The sequence below is a fragment of the Prionailurus viverrinus genome, chromosome A2 (assembly GCF_022837055.1).
Source record: "Prionailurus viverrinus isolate Anna chromosome A2, UM_Priviv_1.0, whole genome shotgun sequence".
NCBI lineage: Eukaryota > Metazoa > Chordata > Mammalia > Carnivora > Felidae > Prionailurus > Prionailurus viverrinus.
Genome location: NC_062562.1, coordinates 14,868,311 through 14,892,725, shown reverse-complemented (window position 1 = coordinate 14,892,725; position 24,415 = coordinate 14,868,311). Strand labels below are relative to the sequence as shown.

At 47.8% G+C, this 24,415-nt stretch overlaps 1 protein-coding gene across 1 annotated transcript in view; it reads right to left on the bottom strand.

Annotated features, from left to right (window-relative positions):
• Nucleotides 1-764: 764 nt before the first annotated feature.
• Nucleotides 765-24,415, bottom strand: part of SACM1L (SAC1 like phosphatidylinositide phosphatase) — a 58,998-nt gene continuing 35,347 nt past the window's right edge. Inside the window, exons 9-20 of the mRNA XM_047841223.1 lie at nucleotides 23,832-23,917; nucleotides 22,948-23,034; nucleotides 22,384-22,452; nucleotides 17,114-17,193; nucleotides 12,844-12,942; nucleotides 10,237-10,375; nucleotides 8,076-8,145; nucleotides 7,882-7,954; nucleotides 6,781-6,874; nucleotides 6,571-6,663; nucleotides 5,884-5,941; nucleotides 765-2,610 (exon numbers count right to left, since the gene is read on the bottom strand). Coding sequence (XP_047697179.1) covers nucleotides 2,474-2,610; nucleotides 5,884-5,941; nucleotides 6,571-6,663; nucleotides 6,781-6,874; nucleotides 7,882-7,954; nucleotides 8,076-8,145; nucleotides 10,237-10,375; nucleotides 12,844-12,942; nucleotides 17,114-17,193; nucleotides 22,384-22,452; nucleotides 22,948-23,034; nucleotides 23,832-23,917 — 1,085 coding nt within the window. The 3' untranslated portion in view covers nucleotides 765-2,473. The remainder of the gene's footprint in view (nucleotides 2,611-5,883; nucleotides 5,942-6,570; nucleotides 6,664-6,780; nucleotides 6,875-7,881; nucleotides 7,955-8,075; nucleotides 8,146-10,236; nucleotides 10,376-12,843; nucleotides 12,943-17,113; nucleotides 17,194-22,383; nucleotides 22,453-22,947; nucleotides 23,035-23,831; nucleotides 23,918-24,415) is intronic.

Sequence of the window (24,415 nt, the reverse complement as noted above, 5' to 3'; positions counted from 1 at the left end):
ACCACAACTCAAGAGGTGGGGGGGCGGGCAGGGAACACCTTTTTACGGACATCATACGTTACTAAATTATTTCCCTGTTTTTTTTTTTTTTTCTTAACATTTATTCATTTTTGGGAGTCACAGCACACGCGGGGGAGGGGCAGAGAGAGAGGGAGACACAGAATCCCAAGCAGGCTCCAGGCGCCGAGCTGTCGGCACAGAGCCCGACGTGGGGCTCGAACTCACCAGCCACGGGTTCATAACCTGAGCCCAGATCAGACGCTCGACTGACTGAACCACCCAGGTGCCCCAATGTTTCCCTGTTTTTATCTGTAACTAAAAAATGAGGAGCACAATTTCTCAAGCGATCACTGAAAAGCCAGATTTCAGAAGCCATTAATTTTCTTGCTCACTTGCATTGTCCCGATTTTCTATGAAGCCCAAGCACACGCTGCCTGGCACGATTTAAAAATTCTCCGGTAGGGGCGCCTGGGTGGCTCAGTCGGTTGAGCGTCCGACTTCAGTCCGGGTCACGATCTCGCGGTCCGTGAGTTCGAGCCCGGCGCCGGGCTCTGGGCTGATGGCTCGGAGCCTGGAGCCTGCTTCCGATTCTGTGTCTCCCTCTCTCTCTGCCCCTCCCCCGTTCATGTTCTGTCTCTCTCTCTCTCTCTCTCTCTCTCTCTCAAAAATAAACATTAAAATAAAAAATATTAAAAAAAAAAAACTCTCCGGTAAAAAAGAACATCCCTTTCGAGACCAAGTGTGGGAACGACAGCAACGGTGGCTAGAAAAGAATAGGACGTTTATTTTCACGTATGGGCGCACAGTACACGAATTCAGAAATGCAATCGCCGCAGGCTTCTGGAACACGGACGCCTTCAGATCGGACGCGCCAGCATCAGTCCGTGGGCACCGGCGGCTCTCAGGTGGTCTCTGCTGTGGTCGTGGGAGGAAGTCCTTCCCGTGAAATGCCCGGTAGCACTCGAGTCATGGAGCACAGTAGACACGAACCAAGTTTCACACGTTCCATCTTTGAAACAGATTACGCTTATGTACATGTCAGGAATAGGTAGTTCTAAGAATGACTTGCCCCACTGTGAATTTTAGTGACTGAGTTTTAAGCTACAGAGGGTGTCCAGCTATTATCTCTTTTAGAGTTTCTAGAAGCAACGTCTCTTATTAACGTTTATAAAAGATAACGGGGGGAAAAAAAGTCATGTTGAAATCAAGGCGCTTTGAGAGATATTTAAGGACAACATAAGGTATTACTATTGAAACTGAAATAAACTGTACATATTTTCAAGCACAACACAAATACCGTAGCCGTATTTAATTGAACTGCCTTAAAACAGTGGCGATTATACTACCCTACATACTTTTCTAATATTTTAAACCTCATAATTACAGTTTGAATACACAGTCCAACTGATAATTAGAACTATGCACAGCTTCTAAAGCAGATTTTTCAGGTTTGTTTTTGCACAAAAAATTAACACTGAAGTTGGTCCTTGATTTGGAGAACGCTAACTTAACTACCAGAAGCGCAACACCGCAGACACACTTATTGATCGGGAGCTAACAAAACCTTGACGGAGAGGGGAGCGCGGGTGGTGCCATGCGTGGGAAGCAGCTGCGGCCTCCAAGGGCAACCCCGAGTCCAGCACGAGCGCCTCTCGGAGGCCTGCGTGTCTCGACGAACGACCCCCAAAGAAACCAGCACGCCCGGCAGGGACCGCTGGCCAGTCGAGGGGTATCCTCCACACGGAGGCAAATCCTGAAAACAGAGGCGGCTTTGGACCTTTAGCGTAAGACACAGGCTTTACATTCTTTGATTTCATTTACACCTTTAACAAAAGATAAAGTACTATCTGGACTTCTTCTTCATACGCAAGTTCAAGCTGAACTCAGAGGACAGCCCAACTGAAACTTCAGAAGAACGCCAGACCCGACTCCTTGAAGTCTCAGGCTGTTCCGTCAAACTGCGCGACGGCTGCGAAAGACGTGCTCTGCACCAACAGTCGAGCTAGCGGATTCTCAAACTCTTAAGAAAGTCCAAAGAGGTGTGGCGAAGTCCGCTTGCTAACAGCGACGGCCTCTACAACGACCATAAGGAAACTGAGCTAGAAAAATAATTTTACCATTTTAAATAACGCAAGAAGCTAGATTTCTTAAATATATTACTTATCCTGCAAAAGTTGATCGAATCGACAAGGAATAGATTCCTTCCATTCCAGGAGCTGAATTCGGGTCACCCTTTAGTTACAGAAGAGCTTCAAATTATAAACAGAGCCATCCCAGTAGTGAAGAGGTCGCCGAGGCAGGAACGTCAGGCTGATTCTAGGTCATCCCCCCCTCCCCCCACACGGAGCACAAGCTGTGCTTCTGGAGAGAGGCTTTAAAAGGACCTCGGGCTGATGTGGAAAGCGGGTCAGTAAAGACTCCAGTTCTGCATGATGGAATCTTCTAAGCCGAGCCGCTTTCCACAGACACAAATTCAGTCCATCTTTTCTTTCTGGACCAATCTGGGAGCATCGACAAAATCTTTGCCATTATAAAGAATAATAAAAAATGTTCCAATGCTTGCGACTCCCCAGAAGAGCACATAGGCCAGTGTTTCTGTCCAAGTGTCACCTGTTGATATAAACAGAGTTGATAAATAAAAGCCATGTTACTGATCGCACATCTAGTTTCAGCTGTTTAGCAACATTTAAGTCTGATGCTTAAACATTAAAAGTTTAGTCTCGACAACATTAAAGTTTATGAGCACATCTACGGGAAAAATACAAGAACCTCTCAACTAAGGTTTGAACCGGCGGTTCTCGAACTCTGGCTGGCATCAGAGTCCCGGCCGGGGCCCCGTAAGGCATCAGCTGCTGGGCCCAACCTCGATTCCGACTCAGCAGGTCTGGGCCAGGGCCCAAGAATCTGCATTTCTAACAAGTTCCCAGATAACACCGATGCCGCTGGTCCAGGAGCCACACCTTGAGAAGAAGCACCTGGCTAAACTATTCCGTGTTACATCACGCAAATAATTATCCCTTTTAGATTATATACTTTATATCACAAGAGGCCATTACTAATACATTCGCTACAATCAAAACACCTGCACGAAAAGTAACCTCACAAACACATACATGCTTCAGAAAAGTTGCGTGTCAAAGCGTATAAAGCAAAACTCCGCAATATCACGTTAAGGACATATTTCACACAACTCTCCTGGTACAACGCATAGAGTTCACGAAGGTTGGCAGCAGTGGGAAAAGACCTACTGTGTGTTCTCCAACTTGAGGACCTGAACCTGGTGTCGTTTCTTCCCTGCAATAGGACCGTCGGCACCTGCGGGCGGGGAGGCGCGGGTGCAGGCTGAGGGACGGGGAGAGGGCGCCAGGGAAGAAACGCAGGCCCCTAGTGAGCGGTCAGGGGTCCAGCTCACTTACTTCCCATTCATGGGCTAGAAACCAGACGCCGTCCCACCTAGACACAATGCCCACGATTAAAAAAAATTTTTTTTTTTTAACGTTTATTTATTTTTGAGACAGAGAGAGACAGAGCATGAACGGGAGAGGGTCAGAGAGAGGGAGACACAGAATCCGAAACAGGCTCCAGGCTCTGAGCTGTCAGCACAGAGCCCGACACGGGGCTCGAACCCACGGACCGCGAGATCATGACCTGAGCCGAAGTCGGACGCTTAACCGACCGAGCCACCCAGGTGCACCAACCCACGATTTTATAGCGATGAACTGCCTGGAGCCGTTGCCAACTGTAGCGGCAGTCTCTTTTTACTCAAAAACACGCGCAAACTGATACACTTGCTAATTTTCACCCCTCTGAGTTTGAACATTCTTCTTGGACAAAGAAGAAAGGCAGGTCCTCCCGAGCCCGCCTCGGGACATTCCCCAAAGGACCTGTCCGTCTGTGCAGGCCGAGCTCGCTGAGGTTCTACGGGGACACGCGGGTGTAGAGGCAAGAAGACACAGAACAGATCAAAGCAACAAAACGAATTCAACAGCGGACTGACTGGCTCCCGGAAAGGGGCATCCGCGAGGCGGTGCTTTAAAGCCAGCACGTAGGGAGTGAAGAGTGTGGGTATCTGAGGACTCGTGGGACGCACGTGCTGGCCGACCCCGGCCTCGTCCATCCTGCCCCCGAACCCGACGCGGGAGCCAAGTTATGCCGCACGGCACTCCCTGCGCTCTGGAGCCCGCAGCCTGTTTTCGTGCCATGAACGAGAACGGTTTTTACATTTTTAAAGAGACCCCATGTAGTTTGGGAAGTCTAAACTATTCACTATCTTGCTCTTACAGAAAACGCTTGCTAACCCCTGCCCTAGAGTAACAAGAGGGGCTCCCTCCCCCACGTCGGGACCGTCCACGGTGCCGAACACCGAGGGGATTACAGGGACCACACCAGCAAGAAGGCGTGCGCGTGCGTGTAAGGGGGCTGGCGGTTAAGGGTCCTCAGCTCACAGACTTCTGCCGTGATCTGAGACGGCGGTGAGGAGGGGACGTCCAGGCGGCGTCCCGACAAGCCGGCCCGCACACCCGGACGGAGGGGGAAGGCCGGAGGAGGCCCGCCTCCAGAGCTGCCGAGGCCGCCCCTCAGAGCCCAGTGCAACCGAGTCCCGGCCTCCAACTGCCACAGCACCGCACCACACTCGACGGAGACACTTTAGTCCCAAGTGCTCATCAGCTTCAGTGACACAGGAAAATAATGAGAGAAGAGAAAAACAGCAAAGATGCCTAAGCACAAGTTCTTGGGCAATTCTGCTCACCATGTGATAAAATTTAGTGATAGTGTATTAATTATTAACATTTATTTGTCTACTAATAGGTAGTTGTTTAAATAAACTACATACCCATAAATGGGTTTCTTTTCCTTCCTTCCTCCCTCCCTTTTGTTTTAATTTTAGGCAGAGACAGAGTGCGAGCAGGGAGAGAATCTTACACAGGCTCCACGCCCCGTGCTGAGCCCAACGTGGGGCTCGATCCCACGACGCTGGGATTACGACCTGAGCCAAAATCAAGAGTCAGACACTCAACTGGCTGAGCCGCCAGGGCGCCCTCATAAATGGATTTTAATGCAGCCATTAAAAATAAAGAATGCAGGGGCGCCTGGGTGGCTCAGTCGGTTAAGCGTCCGACTTCAGCTCAGGTCACGATCTCGCGGTCCGTGAGTTCGAGCCCCGCGTCGGGCTCTGGGCTGATGGCTCAGAGCCTGGAGCCTGCTTCAGATTCTGTGTCTCCCTCTCTCTCTGCCCCTCCCCCGTTCATGCTCTGTCTCTGTCTCAAAAATAAACATTAAAAAAAAAATTTTTTTTTTAAATAAAAAAACAACAAAAAAATAGAGAATGCAGGGAAATGTTTACATTGCTCAGTGAAAAAAAAAAAAAAGGTTACAAAAAATGTATAATATTTCACTTGTGAAAAAAAATCACACACAGTTATGAAGATTAAAACATCAGGGGCACCCGGGTGGATCAGTCAATCAAGCGTCCAACTTGAGCTCAGGTCATGATCTCACAGTTTGTGAGTTCAAGCCCTGCATCCGGCTCTGTGCTGACACTCAGAGCCTGGAGGCTGCTTCGGATTCTCTCTCCCTCTCTCTGCCCCTCCCCCGCTCACACGTACACGTGTGTGCACTTGCTCACTCTCTCTCTCAAAATAAACTTAAAAAAAAAAGAAACATATTTTAAAATCTTAAATAAATCAACACCAAGTATCAGTAAAAGTGAGTATGTGTTTTTCCTCGGTCACATGTAAGGACCAGTCACAGCTGCTCGCTCGGCTCACTGAACCCAGCAGGGGACATCAAGGGCTGAGCAGACTCACAGTCTCAAGATGCCGTACAAGGAAGCCCCACGTTCTCAGAAGTTAATGCAAGAATGTGAAATAAGGGCAGACTCACCAGCCATCAGCAAACAGATAATGCACATCGAGAAGGCCACCACCATGATAATAGGCAACTGGAAAGGCAAACGGAGAGAGAGAGAGACCATCAGGTGAGAATTCTGCTCGACCGGCGGGGGTCTTCGCTTGAAAAAGGGTAAGTAAGACTCTTCTGCAATCTAACACACAAAGTATCTTTCTCTAGCAAAACATCATTACTTAGGCGGTGGGACCCCAACTGCCCAAGTCGCCAAACTGTCAGGTCACAAGAGCTGAAGAAGCGAGGCGATGGCCCTGACAGGTGAGGGAGGCGCCAGCCCCCTCCACTCCGGGACCCTCTGCCCGCTGGAGGAGACCCCAGGGAAGCCCCAGCTAAGTCTGGTGAACAGAGGAGTCACAAAGGGGACAAGCGTCAAAAACATACCCTGCCTTCCACATGTCAGGTGTGCCTCCCGCAACCCCCCAGCGTAAAGGGGAGTAGAATCTTCCTGGAACGAGAGACCCTCCACCCTCCCTCGGGCTCGCGTGCTCTCAGGAAGGCAGTTGAGTGTGCAGGAACACAGACACCAAAGTTATTTTACTCCTCTCCCTCGTCTTCTCCTCAGGGAAACCGAGTATCTACAGGCCCTTTAGGACCACACATTAGGTTTCAAATCAAATCAGACACAGTGCTTTTGCAAACTTGAAAAACAGAAAGGTTTCTTACAGCCAGGAATTTCAAATCCCGTGGAACACTTAAAGGACTATGAGATTCTAATTCGTCCACTGAGTAGTTCCCAAGAAATAAGTCTATGGAATCCTAGAACAGAAAAAAGGAGATTAAGAACTCCCCACTTGGATGTAGTTACATTACTCAGGGACAGTACAAAGACGCAGCGGCCGAATGAGCAAAGACGAGCAGCAAATACAGACTTACCTGCCTGAAGCCATCGGAGAAGTTGTTCTTGTAATAGCGTATCAGCGAGTTCCAGCCGTCCATGACCAGTCCCAGCTGCGTTCTCTTCCCGGTTCTGGTCAAAAGAGGTGAATCTCAAATTACAGATTTGTGTATTACGTTCCTCCCCAGTTTTATGGCTGGAAAGTATGTGGTACGGGCGTAAAGTGAATTACAGAGATTTTAAAAATCATCCCGGGGCGTCTGGGTGGTTCAGCCGGTTAAGCGTCTGACTTCGGCTCAGATCATGATCTCGAAGTCTGTGGGTTCGAGCCCCGCGTCGGGCTCTGCGCTGACAGCTCAGACCCTGGAGCCTGCTTCAAAATTCTATGTCTCCCTCTCTCTCTGCTCCTCCCCCTCTCATGCTCTGTCTCTCTCTCCTTCAAAAATGAAAACATTAAAGAAAAAAAAATCATCCCTGGTGGCTCAATGCGTTAAGTGTCCGACTCTTGATTTCAGCTCAGGTCATGATCTCAGGGTTCGGGAGACGGAGTCCCGTGTCGGGCTCCGTGCTGACAGCGCAGAGCCTGCTTGGGGTTCTGTGTCTCCCTGTCTCTCTGCCCCTCCCCCGCTCATGCTCTCTTTCAACATAAGTAAACATTAAAGAAGAAAAAAATGAGATGAGAGGCCCAGGTGAGGTGGTTAGAACAGCAGAGTCTAGGAATCTTCACTTGTTCCCAGAGAATCCGTCTGGCAGAAAACCAAACTCACCAGGTCTTAACCTCTCACTGGCAGCGTGGCCCTTGAACGTGGCATCGGCATCCCCGGCCGCTTCCCTGAGGCACAGAACCTCAGGCCCCGCCCCGCCCCTGCCGAGTCAGACCCCACTGACCCAGGGGCTCCGCAGGGCTCGGGAAGGGCCGAGGGGCCGCCGTTCGCTCTCCACGCAGCAGAACCACAGGCAGGCCGGGAAGCCACCGGCGCCTGGGCCTCACCCCCCCACCGAGCCCGACTTGACTGCTATGAACCGAGGCCCCGGGCGCTGGGCTTTGGCCACCGTCCCAAAGCTGCCGGGTGATCCTAACGTGTGCACCAGACGCGAGAGCCGCGGGTCTGAAGTGCTAGCTGAAAAGCACGGCTTGCCTGGTGAAGTCCGTCTTCAAGGCGCCAGTGCCCGCGTACTGCTTGGCACACGCATTTGCGTTGTCGGCCCAGGCTGTGAGAACAAGGAAAAGTCAACTGACGATGACGAACGTGAGAGCCAGAGTCTCTAAATCCAAATTTTTAATCTATTTCACAACGTGAGTAACCCGGCCCCTATTAAAGAAGTTACCTACCGTTTTTGTAAATCTTCTCAAAATCGTGTTGTTCTTCAAGCTTCTGTCCCACGTGCAATACTCCCAGTCTCTGGAATAAGAAGCACACCGTGCTCAAGTGTAACGGGTTTCGCACACACAGCTCGGGAAGAAGAGCAGACAGTCCCGGCTGGTTGCACATGGTTCCCGGCTGCAGGCAGAGATGCTGTCCTTGCACACAGGGGGTGCTCCAGTTCCCCACGTCCCCCCACCCGTGCCCCAGGCCAGGCCACAGGGCCTCTGAGGGCTCCTTGTCCCGCGGCCCCCATTCACCCCGGGCCCCAGCACTCCCCCGCCCCTGCAGGAAGAGGGGCAGAGGGAAAGGGGGAGGGAAAGGGAAGGCAGCGGCAGCATCCCAGCCATCACCTCGTCCTTCCCTGCCAACCCCCACCTCCCACCGCCTGCACCCTCTAGCCTCCCTGCTGTTCCCGTCACCTCCAGCCTTCCCTTTCCTCCCCACAGACTCAGAGGATCTCAGAGGATTCCCTGGCATCCCGAATCCTGCCGCGGACCCCCCTTCAGGGGTCACTGACCACAGATCAGGACCCCCTGCCCTGGTCTTTGTCTTGGACCTCAGCCCTCTCAGAACCCCCATCTTCACTGTTCACCTGAGACCACACCTCCCCATTTCTACCCCAGAATGGCCTTTCCACCTGCCCTCCGTGACCTTTTGCTGGTGGGGGCGGGGGCGGGGGGGGGGGGGGGGAGGTATGCCTGGAGTCCCCACCAGAGCCGAACTGATGCACAGAGTCTTGGAAATGTGGCTTAGGTTGTTTAGTACTGCATTTAGCATGTGAAACAGTTAAGTACCGATTATAGAACCTATTAAATAGGTTTTGTTTATCGGACTTGGAAACAACCGCTGTTACTATTGTTTCTTTTTCTTTCCTTGCTACCATTGTTTCCATCAAAAAATACACTCTGAAGTAAATCCATCAGATTAACGAGGACAAGGTACAACACAAACTAGATCATGCTCCAACAGGGAAACCGCTCCTCTGGCCTGTGTTACCCAGTAGGAGTCAAGGACAATTCGTTTTAAAGGAGGTGTTTTGCTTCCACAATTCCTGGTATCGTAAAAGTACCATAAACGAAGTTGGACTGTCATAAACAAAGCTTACCATCGGGGGCAGGAAGCCATCTGGCATGCGTTCTGTTTGCCCCTCATAATAAATGCCAATGTTATCTGAACTCTGAGCTTCAGTAATAAAAGAGATGCAAACGAAAACTTAACCTTGAGGCACCACTCTGACTATTAAAACAGAAAACAAAGTTTTAAATAAGAACACGTAAGGCCGGCAAGAGTTCCATGAACCGGATTCACCAACCATGCTGAGCAGTTTACCAGTGTAAAGTGCCATGACCCTCTCAGAGAGCGTATTCTTTGACACAGCAAATTCTACTTCTAGGAATGAACCCCAAGGGAAGCATTCGAGCTAAAAATAACACACCAAGATATATTCTCTGCAGTGTTACTTATAGGCCGAAAATGCAACAACCTAGTAAAAGTGCAACTCTTAAAAATGATGGCTGTGTATAACGCTGGAGGAAAAGCAAATATCAGAAACTGTACGGGGCGCCTGGCTGGCTCAGCAGGTGGAGGCTGCGACTCTTGACCTCCGGGTTGTGGGTTCGAGTCCCAGGTCGGGTGTAGAGCTGACTTAAAACTAAAATCTGGGGGTGCCTGGGTGGCGCAGTCGGTTAAGCGTCCGACTTCAGCCAGGTCACGATCTCGCGGTCCGTGAGTTCGAGTCCCGCGTCGGGCTCTGTGCTGACAGCTCAGAGCCTGGAGCCTGTTTCAGATTCTGTGTCTCCCTCTCTCTGACCCTCCCCCGTTCATCTCTGTCTCTCTCTGTCTCAAAAATAAATAAACGTTAAAAAAAAAAAAATTTAAAGAAAAAAAAAAAAAAAAACTAAAATCTGAACGCACAAACGACACCACGTACACACATACCGACCGCAGGTACAGAAATGTGCACGCCCACAGGTGGAAAGACACAAAACCGAAAACAGGTGGTTTAGGGTAGGGAGCAAGGTGAAATGTTTTCTGTTGTTTGTTTTGGCTGGTAACGATTTCGTCAATGTAGCTTCGCTACTTCGGGGCTGCGCTGTTGACTTGACAGAAGGAAAAAAGCGTTTGCACCTGGAGCTGGGCCTGGAGCGAGCGGCGGGCCAGCAGGCTCTGGATCACGTTGGTCCTGTCCAGACAGTCCATGCAGTTGCTGCGGAACACGCCCTCCTGGCTTGCCACCACCATGCCGGCGGAGTCCACTAGAAAATAACTACAACATATTTGTATAAACACCCTCATAGCAAAGGCAGTCCGACGCACGAGCGCCCTGCTGCTGATGGTCTGCAACATTGTGGACAACTGGCAAATGAGAAGTTCGGAAGGGCAACGTGTGGCCCGGGGAGGGGGGGGGGGCGTATTTGATTAGTACAGAGCAAAAAAAAAACAAAAACACGTCTGAAAAGCCGAGGCGAGACAGCCCCTGTCCAAACACGCACCGCGGCACTGGAGGTCAGTTCGCCGAGACACGAACCGGCAGGGCCGAGGGGCGTCCCGGAGGCCAGAGCAGGCCCCCTCCGACAAAGCTGTTCATCTCCGTCCTGTAGATCAGACTTCTCAAAGCACGGTCCCTACACCGTCTGTATCGGAATTCCCTGAGCTGTTTTTTTTTTTAAAACCGAACGCACTTGGCCTCGAGATGAACTCAAGTCAGCATCTCTCAAGCAAAGGCTGGAAACTGTGCGTTAAGAATCCTGGGTTAAATATGCAAAAGCACGGAGTTTATAAAGTTCAATACGGTGTTACCTGAAAAATGAGGTTCCCTTTCTCCCCTTCACCACCCACATGTCCACCCCGGAGCCAATCACGGTTCGCAGTTCCTGTGTCTCATTCATTTTTAACGATTTCCTCAGATAATGCTCTGAACTCAAACTCTGGACAACGCGCAGCGTAGTGGGGAAGAGCGTGGACTCTGGCAGTGAGCAACGAGCTCCGCTTAGGCCACTCACTGGCTGTGTAACTTCAAGTCATTGCCCTGATCTCTCAGAACCAACGTTCTCACCCACAGGGTGGAGGGGACGGCACCCGTCTCGCCGCTCCCGGTCCCCACGGGAATGCGTAACACACGCAGCGCTGAACGGAGCGTGTGGGACCGAGCAAACGATGAACACCACGAAGTAATCTCGTTGTAATTACTCCCCCCAAATCGAAATGGAGCAGGGAAACACAACAGACTCACCACAGGCCAAATAAAAATTATGACCTTAAAAATAAGGGCCTAAAAGAATGCGCTTAGGCTAAAAATCTGCATGAGATCACGCAGACTTGGTGAGGTTCGTTTAGAGCTGGTGTATATACACAGGTGTGCATGAGTGCACGTGGGTGTTAGCATGCTGTTAGTACTTACAGAGTATGTCCTGGGTATTTGATAAATATCGTTTCTTAAACTACACACTAAGTCTATGAGGTAGGTATTATTATCTGCACTTTACAAACGGAGAAACCAAGGTTTGAAGACAACTGTCTTGGTCACATGGCTGATAAGAAGCAAACATTTCAAAACGAGACAGGTCACACCCCAAAGCCCAGATTCTTTCCACCTTCCCCAAAACCCCAGGAGAAAGTGTCCAGAGAGGCCCTGTGCAGGGCACTGGGGAAAGTTCCACTGTCCCTGTGGGACACAGAGCGCGGTGGGGGACAGACTCTGGCGTCTTTTCTCACGCTCTTGTGGGGCAGTGATTCATGGGCGAACCCCAGGAGCCACCTCCTCCGATAGCGTCCCAGGTCCAGTCAGTGTCACTGCAGCCCAATAATGGCGCACGTCAACTGCCCTTCACTAGCTGCTCATGACAAAACCACATAGAAAAAGAGCAGATTTAACTAACCGTCGCCGACTACTTAATAGGCATAAGAAACATTTTTAAAAACTGAGAAATGCCTACACGACAGGTTTTACTGTGTTACTGTGGAACTAACACGAAAAAATGCATGGGGGTTGTCGGGGTCAGAAATATGCCCAGGTGGAACACAATGACAGAGCGACTTAGAGATCCCTTCTTCTGTCTTTAGAATCAGTAAAGATTGACCTATGCTTAGAGGACAGTAAACCCGTAGGCCAACACGGCAAATAACTTGCCAAACACGTTTGGAAAGTACCATGAAGTTATTCGGACCCTTTGAACTATTAGCCCTGCTCTCAAGACTTCATTTTAGGGAATCACCGAACAGAAGTGAGAATAGACACGCCCAGGGTGATTCGCTGCAGCACATGTTTTGTGGGGGGAAGAGACAAGGAAACAAGCCAGGATGAAAAAGAACACTTAGCTGAGCCTGTAGGGTGACACGGGGGAGTACAGAAAAGCCGTTAAACACCATCATTAAGAAGACCAGGCAGGGTAACGACGAAATATCAAAGTATCCGTGATGGAATGTTTAGTCAAAACAACGGAATATAAAATAGTAGTACGCTAGCTCCAATTAGGGAAACTTTGTAAATGTGGAAGCGGATTCATAAAAATGTGAAAATACCTGGCCTTGGGTTGTTTTTAAGAACCTAAAAATATTTTTAAGCCACTAAGTCTCATCTTTCCAATAAAAAAGGGACTAAAAACTAAGAGTCCAAACCAGCGCGGTCAACCCGGCACGCTGTGTTCGTGAGCCCACTAGACAATGTGTGATAACTATGCTCCGTCTACACGCGGACCTCCTCCCTTGACCTCCACAGGAAAAGATACAGCTTACCTTAGCTCATCCTGCATTTCTGCTACCTGGTCCATCAGAATACTCAGTCGGTCCCATCTCATATTTTTACATTCTTTATGGAAGTCGAAGGCAACATATCTGCCGAAAGAAAAGACCCGCAGGTAATGAGCAAAGAGGAGTCATTTTTCCTTCTGCCGTTACTGTGTTCATAAGCTGACTTTCCTCTCTCTGTCGGAGCAGAGTGCTCCTCCTTTTCTCTCTCTCTCTCTCTCTCTCTCTCTCTCTCTCTCACACACACACACACACACACACACACACACACACACACACACACGTATCTTCACATGTTCTTCTAGGGGCCCTCTGACAGGAGTATAGAAGTCCTGCAAATGCAGAAGTGAGCTCAGGCACAGCATCGGGTATATAGTATAAGGGAGCCTTGTCCAGATGAGTATGGAGTACCCAGTGTATACTCATTCTCTACCCCGATGTACAAAGAATAGGGTCCTTTTTTAATCATTTTTCAAACAGATTAAAATGTTCAAAATGGTCCAGCTCAATCCTCTGTCCAAGGAGGATCAGACTGAGTGTCGGACTTGCCCTAGGGGTTGTGAGAGGAACACAGGCAGCATGGTCCCCAGGCTGGTTAGTTTCTGTTCATCGCTTTAACAAATCAAACCATTCACATCCTTTATCAGTATCTATACATCTCGCATAGATGTGGTAGAGAGAAACCTTCTGTCAATGTGTCACGGGTCTCTGATATTTAATAGGCACAATTCTTAAAGTCAGAACACTCTGACAGCGAAGGTGTCCTACCACGAGCTGGAAAATGTTGCCAACTGAGAGGGGGCAAAAAATCACGGACTAGTTCCTGAAAGTCAAGGGAGCCAGGAATCAAGTCAAGCCATAAAGCAAGAGGCCTGGAAAGGCATGATGTTCTGGTCCAGAGAATGAAATTCAGACGAGGCATATCTGCTCTCATGTGACCCCCGCTAAGTCCCAACAGACCAAAGGAGCGTCGGCGGAGCGTGGGCTTGTCCACACATCCAGGGAGGCTCCCGGGGCGGTGTGGTTTCTTACTGCTTCAGTGGTTCTCCCACCGAGCGGAGAACGGTATCCTTAGGAATCAGTACAGTAACAGGGGCTAGCAAGCCAAGAGGCCACACTCTGAGAAGACTGGGGGTGGGGTGGGGTGGGGTGGGGTGGGGTGGGGTGGGGTGGGGTAGGGTGGGGTGGGGTGGGGGGGTGGAGTGTTTCCGAAGGCAGCTCTCACAAGAGCGGCAGTGTGACAGTCACCTTTGGAGTGCTCCCGCCCAGTGCTTGCTCCCACAAGCGACGGCCCTGGACCGGCTTCCAGGACTGAAGCAGCTCGCCCGCACCTCAATGCATTTGGATTCTTAAGCTTCTATCCTTCTAAAATCACATTTATATCTTCTAAGAATGAGCTGCACAGTTGTAGTTGGACAGTGGACGGTTTTAAATACATCGTTTTGCTTCTGACCCCGACAGTCCAGCGGTTCTACCTCTTTCAAAGTTCTAGGAAGAAACCCTTAGAGACACATCACCTCGCACGGCTCATTTTTTCCCACCCGGTTCCCGAAAGAAAAACTTCCCACTGCTAACGAGGCCCACCATTCCTCAGCAGGGCAACTGTATGACCTTTCTCCTTGGGTCACTCACAAGCCCACCAACTTAATTTACTTAATTTACTCGAAGCAACAATCATTAAACAACTCAAAAGTGAGTAAGTCCAACAGACAAATGAGAGGGGACAGAAAGTCTACCATTTAATTTCACTTTGTAACAAACAGACTGCTCTTCTCTCCCTGCCAGAATACTTACCTACTAAATAAAAACTATACATATATGGTTTTTAATCTTTAATGTTTATTTTTGAGAGACAGAGAGAGAGAGAGAGAGAGAGAGAGAGAGAGAGAGAGAGAGAGAATGTGAGCAGGCAAGGGGTAGAGAGAGAGGGAGACACAGAATCCAAAGCAGGCTCCAGGCTCTGAGCTGTCAGCACAGAGCCCAATGTGGGACTCGAACCCACGAATCTATAATATACATATGTATGTGTGTGTATGTGTGTGTGTGTGTGTGTGTGTGTGTGTGTGTGTGTATGTGCGTGTGTGTGTGTGTGTGTGTGTGTATACATAAATATTATAAAATTATGTTTCCTAAATTATATACTTTTTAACATGTTCCTCTGTCTGGTGGTGTTTAGAGCTCACAGGAGGGAAAAGACAATAGCTCTGGGAGTTCCCTCTTCAGGTGCGGGCAGTAGGTGCCCTGCAAGTTCCCCAGAACACCAAGGGCATAACCTAAGACTCTGACTTATGCCTCAAGTTCCCCAAGTTAGCCGCTGCTACGAACTCACGGAGGCAAGCAGGCCTGTGGAGGCCCTCTGGGGCAGAGGGCCCGAACAAGGGGTATGCCCAGGAGCCAGAAGTCAAACTTTTCCCAGAGTATGCACGTTGGACTCCAAACCCAGAGACTATAATTGTCCAGGTCTAAGGTACGTTTGAGTAAGTTCCTCTGAGGGCTCTGAGGCACACCCTGCTTAGGAACCCTCCTCGGAGTCCTTTGAAGGGGGTTTAAGGAAGTTCTACTGTGAGAAGGCAGAAGTGTACGTGGAGTGTGTGTGTGGTGGGGGGAGGGAGGTCTGATGAATTTGCCAGAGCTTTTGAGCTGGACAAAATACACTGAAAATCTTCCCCAAAGGTTCACTGTATCATTCTATTTTTGTGCATGTTGAAAACTGCTCATAGGTTAGGGGCGCCTGGGTGGCTCAATCGGTTAAGCGTCCAACTTTGGCTCAGGTCATGATCTCGCAGTTTGTGAGTTTGAGCCCCACATCTGGCCCTCGGAGCCTGGAGCTGCTTCGGATTCTGTGTCTCACCCCCCCTCCCCCCCCGCCCCTTCCCCACTCATGCACGCATGCTCTCTCCCTCAAAAAAAATAAACATTGACGAAAATTAGGAAAATATTTCTCTTAGGCTAAAGACATTTCTCCCCAAATAACCCAATTCCATTTCTTTGGGGAGTCTCCCCCCCACCCCATGCCTGTGACCATCTGCTACCACAGTACACGCCCCCCCTCCGGCCCAGTTTCTTGCTGCAGAAAAGCTCCAAATGGGCTCACCACCTTGCACCTTCCCACAGGGCAACTGCTGATGTTTCAGGACCCCCCTCTTTGCACAAGGCTGCACAGAGTCTGCAACCGCTGTCTGGTGACCTGCAGAGGCAAAGCCACTGCTCCGGACGAAGCCACCATGCAAGTGGACGTTTCTGCAACTCGGGTGGCGCTCAGGACCACAGACACCACACCAAGCAATCACGAGGAACTGAAATTCACGACCTCGTGGCCAGGCAACACAAAGCCTCAAGGAGGGGATTGTGATCAGGGACTAAACTTTCACAGAAGTACATTAAAATCTGACCGTTAAGAAGTTACTCTGCAATGTCAATTATGCCAGAGAAAATTTCAAGCCAACGTAATCATGCTTTGATCTAGCATCGGAAAAAAAAAAGGCAGAGACATGGAATACAGGTTTCCCCTGCCATCCAGAAGAAGGCTTCCTATGAAGGAGCCTAAAGTAGCAAAGGGCAGCCCCTGCTTTCCAGAAGTTCGCCTTATGCCCCAGGCCACGCTGTTTTACGGAAGACTTTCATCAGCACGGTCGTGACTTCCTTGTAAAAGGGAAAACTCGTCTTGGGATTTCTTTCTGTTGGCGAGCACAGGTCCTAACAGGGCTCTTGTAAAAGCGAGATGGTGTAAAGCCAACTTCTGGGGGGCGGGGGACACCCGTGTGTCCAGTGAGAGCTACGAACTCGTGGATACAGTAGTCTCCCCTCATCCACGGTTTCACTTTCCACGCGTTTAGTCCCCTGCAACCAACTTCGGCCCGAAAGCCGATGGCCCTCCTTCTGACACTTGGTCAGGTCGGCACAACCTTCAGCGCCCTTCATCACGTGGCCACCTGGCATCTCACGGCGTCACAAGGAGCATGACCACAGCACAGCCAGATGTTCTGAGAGAGGCCACGTTCACGCAGCTTTTATGACAGCATATTGTTTTAACGATCTATTACTAGTTACCGGCATTTTCTGCTCTTAGTTAATCTCCCACCGTGCTATGTTACGTATCCAACTTTATCACAGGTATGCATATGTAAGTACCCACTGGCTTCGGTGCCGCGTGCGGGTTCAGGCATCTACTGGGGGGGGGGGGGGGGGGGGGGGAGCTGCAGGCCATGTACGTGCACATCTGATCTGAAAAGACCTGCACAGATTTCTAGGGAGGTACCTGATCATTCCGCTCGCCAAGGAAGACACCATTGTTGCAAATGCCTGTTCCAGCGGTTTCTCTGAGCCCTTCTGGTTAACCTGTAAAAAAACAAAAACACCACAGCGTTCTTTTAAGTTCCTTTAAAAGGGGAGAGTGAGATCGGCAAAATGGAGGACCGGGAAGCTCCAAGCTTCCGTACTCTCACAGAAACGCTGACACAACAGAAGCCGTCTGAGCCAACTTTGTAGGAGCTCTGGAAAACCAAACGTTTAAGAGGCAACTGAGCAGATGCCCAATCAGAAAGACGCTCTCTTCAAAACTGTGGGACGGTTTTGTGCCATTTCTCCTTGCCCTCACCCCACCCCATCCCTGGGGCAGTGAGGGTCTCGGTCTTAAGTGTTAAGAAATGGCAACCAGGGGACGCCTGGGCGGCTCAGTCAGCTAAGCGGCCAGCTCTTGGTTTCCACTCTGCTCATGATCTCGCAGTTCATGAGTTCGAGTCCTGCGTCGGGCTCTGCACTGACGGTGTGAAGCCTGCTTGGGATTCTCTCTCTCCCTGTCTCTGCCCCTCCCCTGCTGCACTGTCTCTGCCTCTTTCAAGATAAATAAAAATAAATAAACTTCAAAAGAACGGCAACCAGTTTCTTAGTTCCCCTCCTCCAACCGGAGAGAGGACCAGCCCTTGTTTGCAAATCGCCCTGTGCGTTTTGTTCTCACCTGAAGGACTGGCCTGTTTGTCTCTGTCTCACGTAACCAGGAACACAAGCGGGAGGGAGGCGGAGGCTACAAGAGCGCCACGGGCCATCAGATGCCTCGAGCAGGGAGTTTTGGGAAACATAAGAGACCATCTACAGCCTGAGAAGGAAGCTGGGGTGACGCTTTTTGAGAAATTAGGACCTTCCAAAGCAGCCAGGTAGGGGGAGGATTTTAGAGAGCCACGTGTACACCCAGGTGAGATGCACACTCACAAAGGCCCGAGAAGACCTAGGGACAGCCCTCCCCTCAGACTGACCCCCCTGCGCTCGAGCAAGCCTGGGCAGCCAGCGGAAAACTGTTCCAGCACAGAACCAGTCTGCACAGTCCGGGAAACGGGCTGTTCTCTCTTTTTTGTTTTATTCTTTGTTTCAGTTCCCGGCATTCAAAGCAATCTCTGTCAAAACACTAGCTGAACACGAGCTAAAAGAACAGAGGCTTCAGTGAGCACACACAACAAGGGGATAGTCTTTTCAAAAATGGTTTGGACAGGTCTCAAAACAAATGGATTGCTATAGCCTTCAACAACTGAAAGGAAAACGAAAACAAAAACACCGTAAAACCCCGGGAGAGGAGAACCTGACTTCCAGAGTTACCACATTACAACCCACCCGGGGCCCAACTTTCAACAACAAAAATATCCAGGCACACACAAAAAATAGAAAAACAAGGCTTAGTCAGTGGAAAAGGATAAAGTGACAGAAATCACCCCTGCAGAAGACTTATCAGAAAAAAGGTTAAAACCAGTGTCTTAAATATGCTCAGAATTCAAGGAAAACAGGGAATGAAAGGAAACCAGGAAAACAGTATATGAATAAAATAAGATAACCAGTGAAGAAACAAAAATTTTGAAGGAGCTAAACAGTAAGTCTAGAGCTGAAAAGTACAAAACGGAGACCAAACATTCACGAGAGAAGTTCAAGAGCACATTTGCACGGGAGGAAAATCAAATCGCACACTGGGAGACGAGACGTGGATGGAATAACCGAGTCTGAGCTGCAGACAGAGAAATGAACGGGGAAAAGTGAACAGTGCCCAGGAGACGTCTGGGGACCACCAGGGATAACACACCCATTATGGGGGTCCCAGAAGGAAAAGACAGAGAGAAAGGAGTAAAGATCTTTTTTAAAGAGAAAAAATGGCCCCACATCTCCCAAATTTGATGAAAGACATAAATCTTCAAATCCAAGAAGATCACCCAATTCCAAGTATGCTAAGCCCAAAGAAACCCACGCTAAGCACATTATAATCAAACTACTGAAACACAGAGCGAGGCCTGGAAAGCAACAAGAGGGAAGAGATGCATCCCAGACACGGGATTCTCAGTACGATTACAGGTCAGTCTCTCTTCAGAAACCCTGGGGGCCACAAGGCAGGGGGATTGATATGTTTAAAGTACTGAAAGACGGGCTCCCGGTGGCTCAGTCGGTTAAGTGTCCGACTCTTGATCTCCGCTCAGGTCTTGAGCTCACGGTCCGGGAGTCTGAGCTCCTCCTAGGACTCCACACTGACAGCACGCTGACGGAGTGGAGCTTGCTTGGGATTCTCTCTCTCCCTTTCTCTCTGCCCCTCCCCCACCACTTGTGCTCACGTACTCGCTCTCAAAATAAATAAACAAACTTTTATACGGTACTGGAAGAAGAGACCCAGAGACCAAAAATTCTCCATGTGGCAAAACTGTCCTTCAAGAAATGCTAAAGGCGTCCCCTACAGGTTGAAATGAAAAAAACGTACAGAGCGGCCGGAAGCCACGGGAAGGTATTTAGATTTCCCACAAAGGTAAAGACAAAGACAAATATAAAAGGCAGCCTTAATGGTCTGTATGTCTGGTTTTGTTTTGTTTTTTATATTCTACAGAACTCAGAAGTCAAATGCGTTAAAAGAAATGTATAAATCTATGCTACTGGGAACAAAAAGGAAACAGATGTAATGTGAGACATTAATAACATAAAGCGGAGGGACAAAGCTTTACAGGAGTAGAGTTTTGTAAGCAAACTGAAGTCAGGTTGGTATCAACCTGAACCTTTAATTCAAATTAAATATTATAACTAGATGACATTATATGTAATCCTCACGGTAACCAAAAAGAAAGTATCTGTAGAATATACACAAAAGAAAACGAGAAGGTAATCGAAATACAGAAGTACAAAACATTTCAACACAAAAGAAGACAGTAATGGAGGGAGACAAGGGATAAAAAAAGACATACAGAAAACAGAGAGCAAAATGGCAGAAATAAGTCTTTACAAATAAGTAATTACTTTAAATATAAATGGGTTAACTCTCTAATCAAAAGGCACAGACAGAATGAATTAAAAAATTTGATCCAACCATATGCTGTACAAGACACTCACTTTAGATCAAAAGACACAAATTAGTTGAAAAGGAGAGGATGGAAAGATAGTCCGTGCAAATAGTAATCAAAACAGGGCAGGGGTGGCTCTATCAACATCAGATGAAATAGACTTTAAGTCAAAACCTGTTATAAGGACAAAGAAGAACACTATATAGTGATAAAAGAGTCAATTCACCAAAAAGCTCAAACACGCGAGATATATATGCACCAAACATCAGAGCCCAAAAACATGAAGGAACACTGAAAGAACTGAAGAGAGAAATAAACATGTCTACAATAACATTTAGAGATTTCAACAGCTCCCTTTCAACAATGGAGAGCACAACCAGACGGAAGATCGACAAGAAAACAGAGAAGCTAAACACCACAGACGAATCAGACCCAGCAAACACACACTCCACCCAAAACACCACCGAAGATACATTTTTCTCAAGTGTGCATGCATGAACAGTTTCCAAGATAGATTATGTTTAGGCCACAAAACAAGTCTTAACTATGTTTAAAATAACTGTCATACAAAGTATGTTTTCTGATCACGGTGGAATGAAGCTAACCCTCATAACAAGGAAAACCAGAAATTTCATAAATACGTGGAAATTAAACAGCACACTCTTAAACACTACGTTAAGGAAGAAATCACAAGAGAAACTAAAAAATAACTGGAGACAACTGAAAATATACCAAAACTTATGAAATACAGCAAAAGCAGTACACCAAAGGAAATTTACAACTATAAACATACACGTTAAAAAAATAAGACCTTAAATCAAGGACTTCACCTTACACTTTAAAGAACCAGAAAGAGATGAGCAAATGAAACTCAAAGCTAGCAAAGGGAAGCAAATGAAGATTAGAACAGAGATAAATACAATAAAGTACAGAAAACCAGACAGACACCATTGAAACCAAAATCTGGTTCTTTGAAAAGATCAACAACATTGACAAACTTTTAGCTATGATGACCAAGACAAAAAAGAGAGACTCAACTTACTAAAATCAGGAATGATTCTAGTACATTACTACCAATTCTGAAGAAATAAAAAAGGTTTATAAGAGAATTCTATGAGCATTTGTATGTCAATGAACTGGACAACTACATGAAATGGACACATTTCTAGAAACAATCTACCAAAACATTAATCTTGAAAAACAAAATCTGAATAGACCTACAACTAGCAGTTCTCAAAAACAACCCAAAGAATGGGAGAAAATATTTGCAAAGCATCTCTACGAAGGGATTCGTTCCAGAATATATAAAGAACTACCGTAACTCAACAAAACAACAAAAACAACAACCTGATTAAAAGTGAGCAAAGTACTCGAGACGATGCTTCTCCTAAGACCTACAAATGTCCAAAATGCACATGAAAAGGTGCTCAATGTCATTAGTCACCAGAGAAATGCCAATCAAAACCACTAAGACATAGCACTCCACCCCCATAAAGATGGTTATAATCAAAAAACAAAACAAATCCTGAAAAATCCAAGTGTTGGCAAGGATGTGGAGAAACTGGAATGCGGGTGCACTGCCGGTGGGAATGTAAAATGTACAGCCACGGTCAAGAACAGGACGGCGGTTCCTTAAAACGTTAAACCTAGAACTATCATACAATCCGGCAATTCCACTTCTAAGTGTAGCCCTAAAAGGACTGAAAGCAGGAACTCAACTACATACTTGCACACCAGGGTTCAGAGCAGCATTATTCACAACACCTAAAATGCAGAAACAACCCCATGTCCATCCACAGACAAATGGGTAAATGAAATATGGGACATACAATGGAGTGTCATTCAGTCTTGAAAAGGAATGAAATTTTGATACGTGCTGTAACATGGACAGACAGACCTTAAAAACATTAAGTCGGTAAAGGAAACAAGAGCCAAAGGAATAAATATTCTATGATCCACCTACGTGGGGTACCTAGAATAGGAAAATATAGAGAGACCTAGTAGAACAGTTATCAGGGGCTGACGGGAGAGGAGTTACTGTTTAATGGAGACTGAGTTTCTGCTTGGTATGATGCAAACTTCTGGCAACGGTCAATTGTGATGGTTGCACAACACTGTAAAACACATTATACCACTGAACTGCACACCTAAAAACAGTTATAATGATAGATGTTACATATTTTAAGACGTTTTTTGTTTTGTTCCCCCAAGAAACATGTAAGACACATACCAGATTGATTATTACTTGTTTTCCATAAATAATAACTTGTGAATCAAAATGCCTTTGGAAACCATCCATCTAGAAAGAAAAAAGGGTTACACACTTTACCAGATTATACTATAAGAACATTTATACAATTTTTAAAGGATCTCCTTAAACGTCCTATTTGTATATTCAAGAGAATGGCACTACGATTGAGACCAGGTCCCCTAAATACCGTGTGATAAACTAACTCCAAGCCATTCAATTTTGAGCTGCAATACTATACTTTCGTTCTGCGCACAACGTCAAACAGAATACACTAGGTACTCGGAACAGCACGAAGCGGCAAATGTTACGAGAGCTCAAAAATCTAAATTTGCCATCCCGTTCGATCAGCTTGTTCTCTGCATTTCCAACAGGCCGTCCCTACAGCCCATGGGTCAGAGGTTCACTGGGCGCCAGAACCCAGGAAAGAGGCGGCAGAGATGCTGAATTCTGACGTGCAAGAAATAAATATGTGCTCCACATGCAAACTATGATGCCACTCAGCTCCTATTTTTAGCCAATGAAAAAAGCACAGAAGATACTCACATGATTTGCTACTTTGTTGATCAGCGGCAGCGGTTTGTACTTGAGATTTGGTCTTTGAGACCAGAAAAGTGGTATTGATCCTCGAGTCTAAAAGAAAAGAGAGAGAAATATGAAAATATGAAAATACACACACACACCTGTCTCAGCTAACTTACTGTCAGGGGCGCGTGTGTGTCACTGACTACAAAGGAAAAAAAATTAAATACAACCTACAACCATGAAAGAGTCCGTGAACTTGCCTACTCCCCAAGTTCCTATTTTGTAGGAATGTATTCGGAAAGGACTTTTTCTCCTTGGTTTTATGTACCTGGTCCCTGGGCAACAAACAGTTCTGTTTCCCCTAAACTCTAAAATAAATCAATTTATCTACAAGTAAAACTTAGTAAGTTATGTCTTACAGAATACGGTATTATGATAAAACCAGAAAACTGCTTTATTCATTCCCGAATGAGTAGTTCATGAACCTGTGAATAGCCTGAGCCACTGCTGTTCCTCTGGAGCAGCAAATGACCCATGACCCCACAAGGAGACAACAAGAGACAGGCTGTCCCACGAAGAAGTGCAGGGTGGGAAAAGCCATCACACCGGCAGGGGCCCCCTCACCAGCGCCTTGAAGTCTGGAGGGTGGGGCAGACAGGCGGCTCCCCTTCCGTAACCTTTGAATCTCCTCCCCTCCCCTCTCCTTCGGGATTCAATTCACGGGCAGGTGAGTGCCAGGTTAATGGAGTAGCTTGCACTGAGTGAACTTTTTCCACATTGTAGACGGTGCCGCTTTAAAAAGCAGCAAGGAGGAGGGCAATTTCAACAACAGCGCAGAAGATTACGACCCAAGCAAAAGCAGCAGCTGGCGGGCTGCCTCACAGACACATCCACTTGCCACTTGCCTGCACAAAAGAAGCCCTGCTCCCATTGTAGTGCACAATTTGCTCTGTTTCTACAAAGTTGGCTGCATGGCCTTCGGAATCAATTCCTGAATTGGAAAAAAGTTAAAGTTAACGATATTTATGACGTAAGAAACACATCCAGTTTAACTTGGAAGGAATTAAGTCGACTGTAGTTAGTGAGAAAGTACTTGTAAAAATAAATTTCAGACATACACATGGTCCATGATCAGAAAGCTAACCAGCGGCTCACTCCTCTGAACAGGCTTAAGGGGGGTATTAACGACCGATCAATAAACAGGTGAAGTGGGTCACTAATGTGTCAGTTGTTTGTACATACAATTCCTCTAAAACAGCGTCCTTCAAACTTGAGAAATATTTTCAAGAAAAAACAAATTCTCTGGGGCACCTGGGTGGCTCAGTCAGTTGAGTGTCCGACGTCGGCTCAGGTCATGATCTCACGGTTGGTGAGTTCGAGCCCCGCGTCGGGCTCTGTGCTGACAGCTCAGAGCCTGGAGCCTGCTTCAGATTCTGTGTCTCCCCCTCTCTCTGCCCCTCCCCTGCTCATGCTCAGTTTCTGTCTCTGA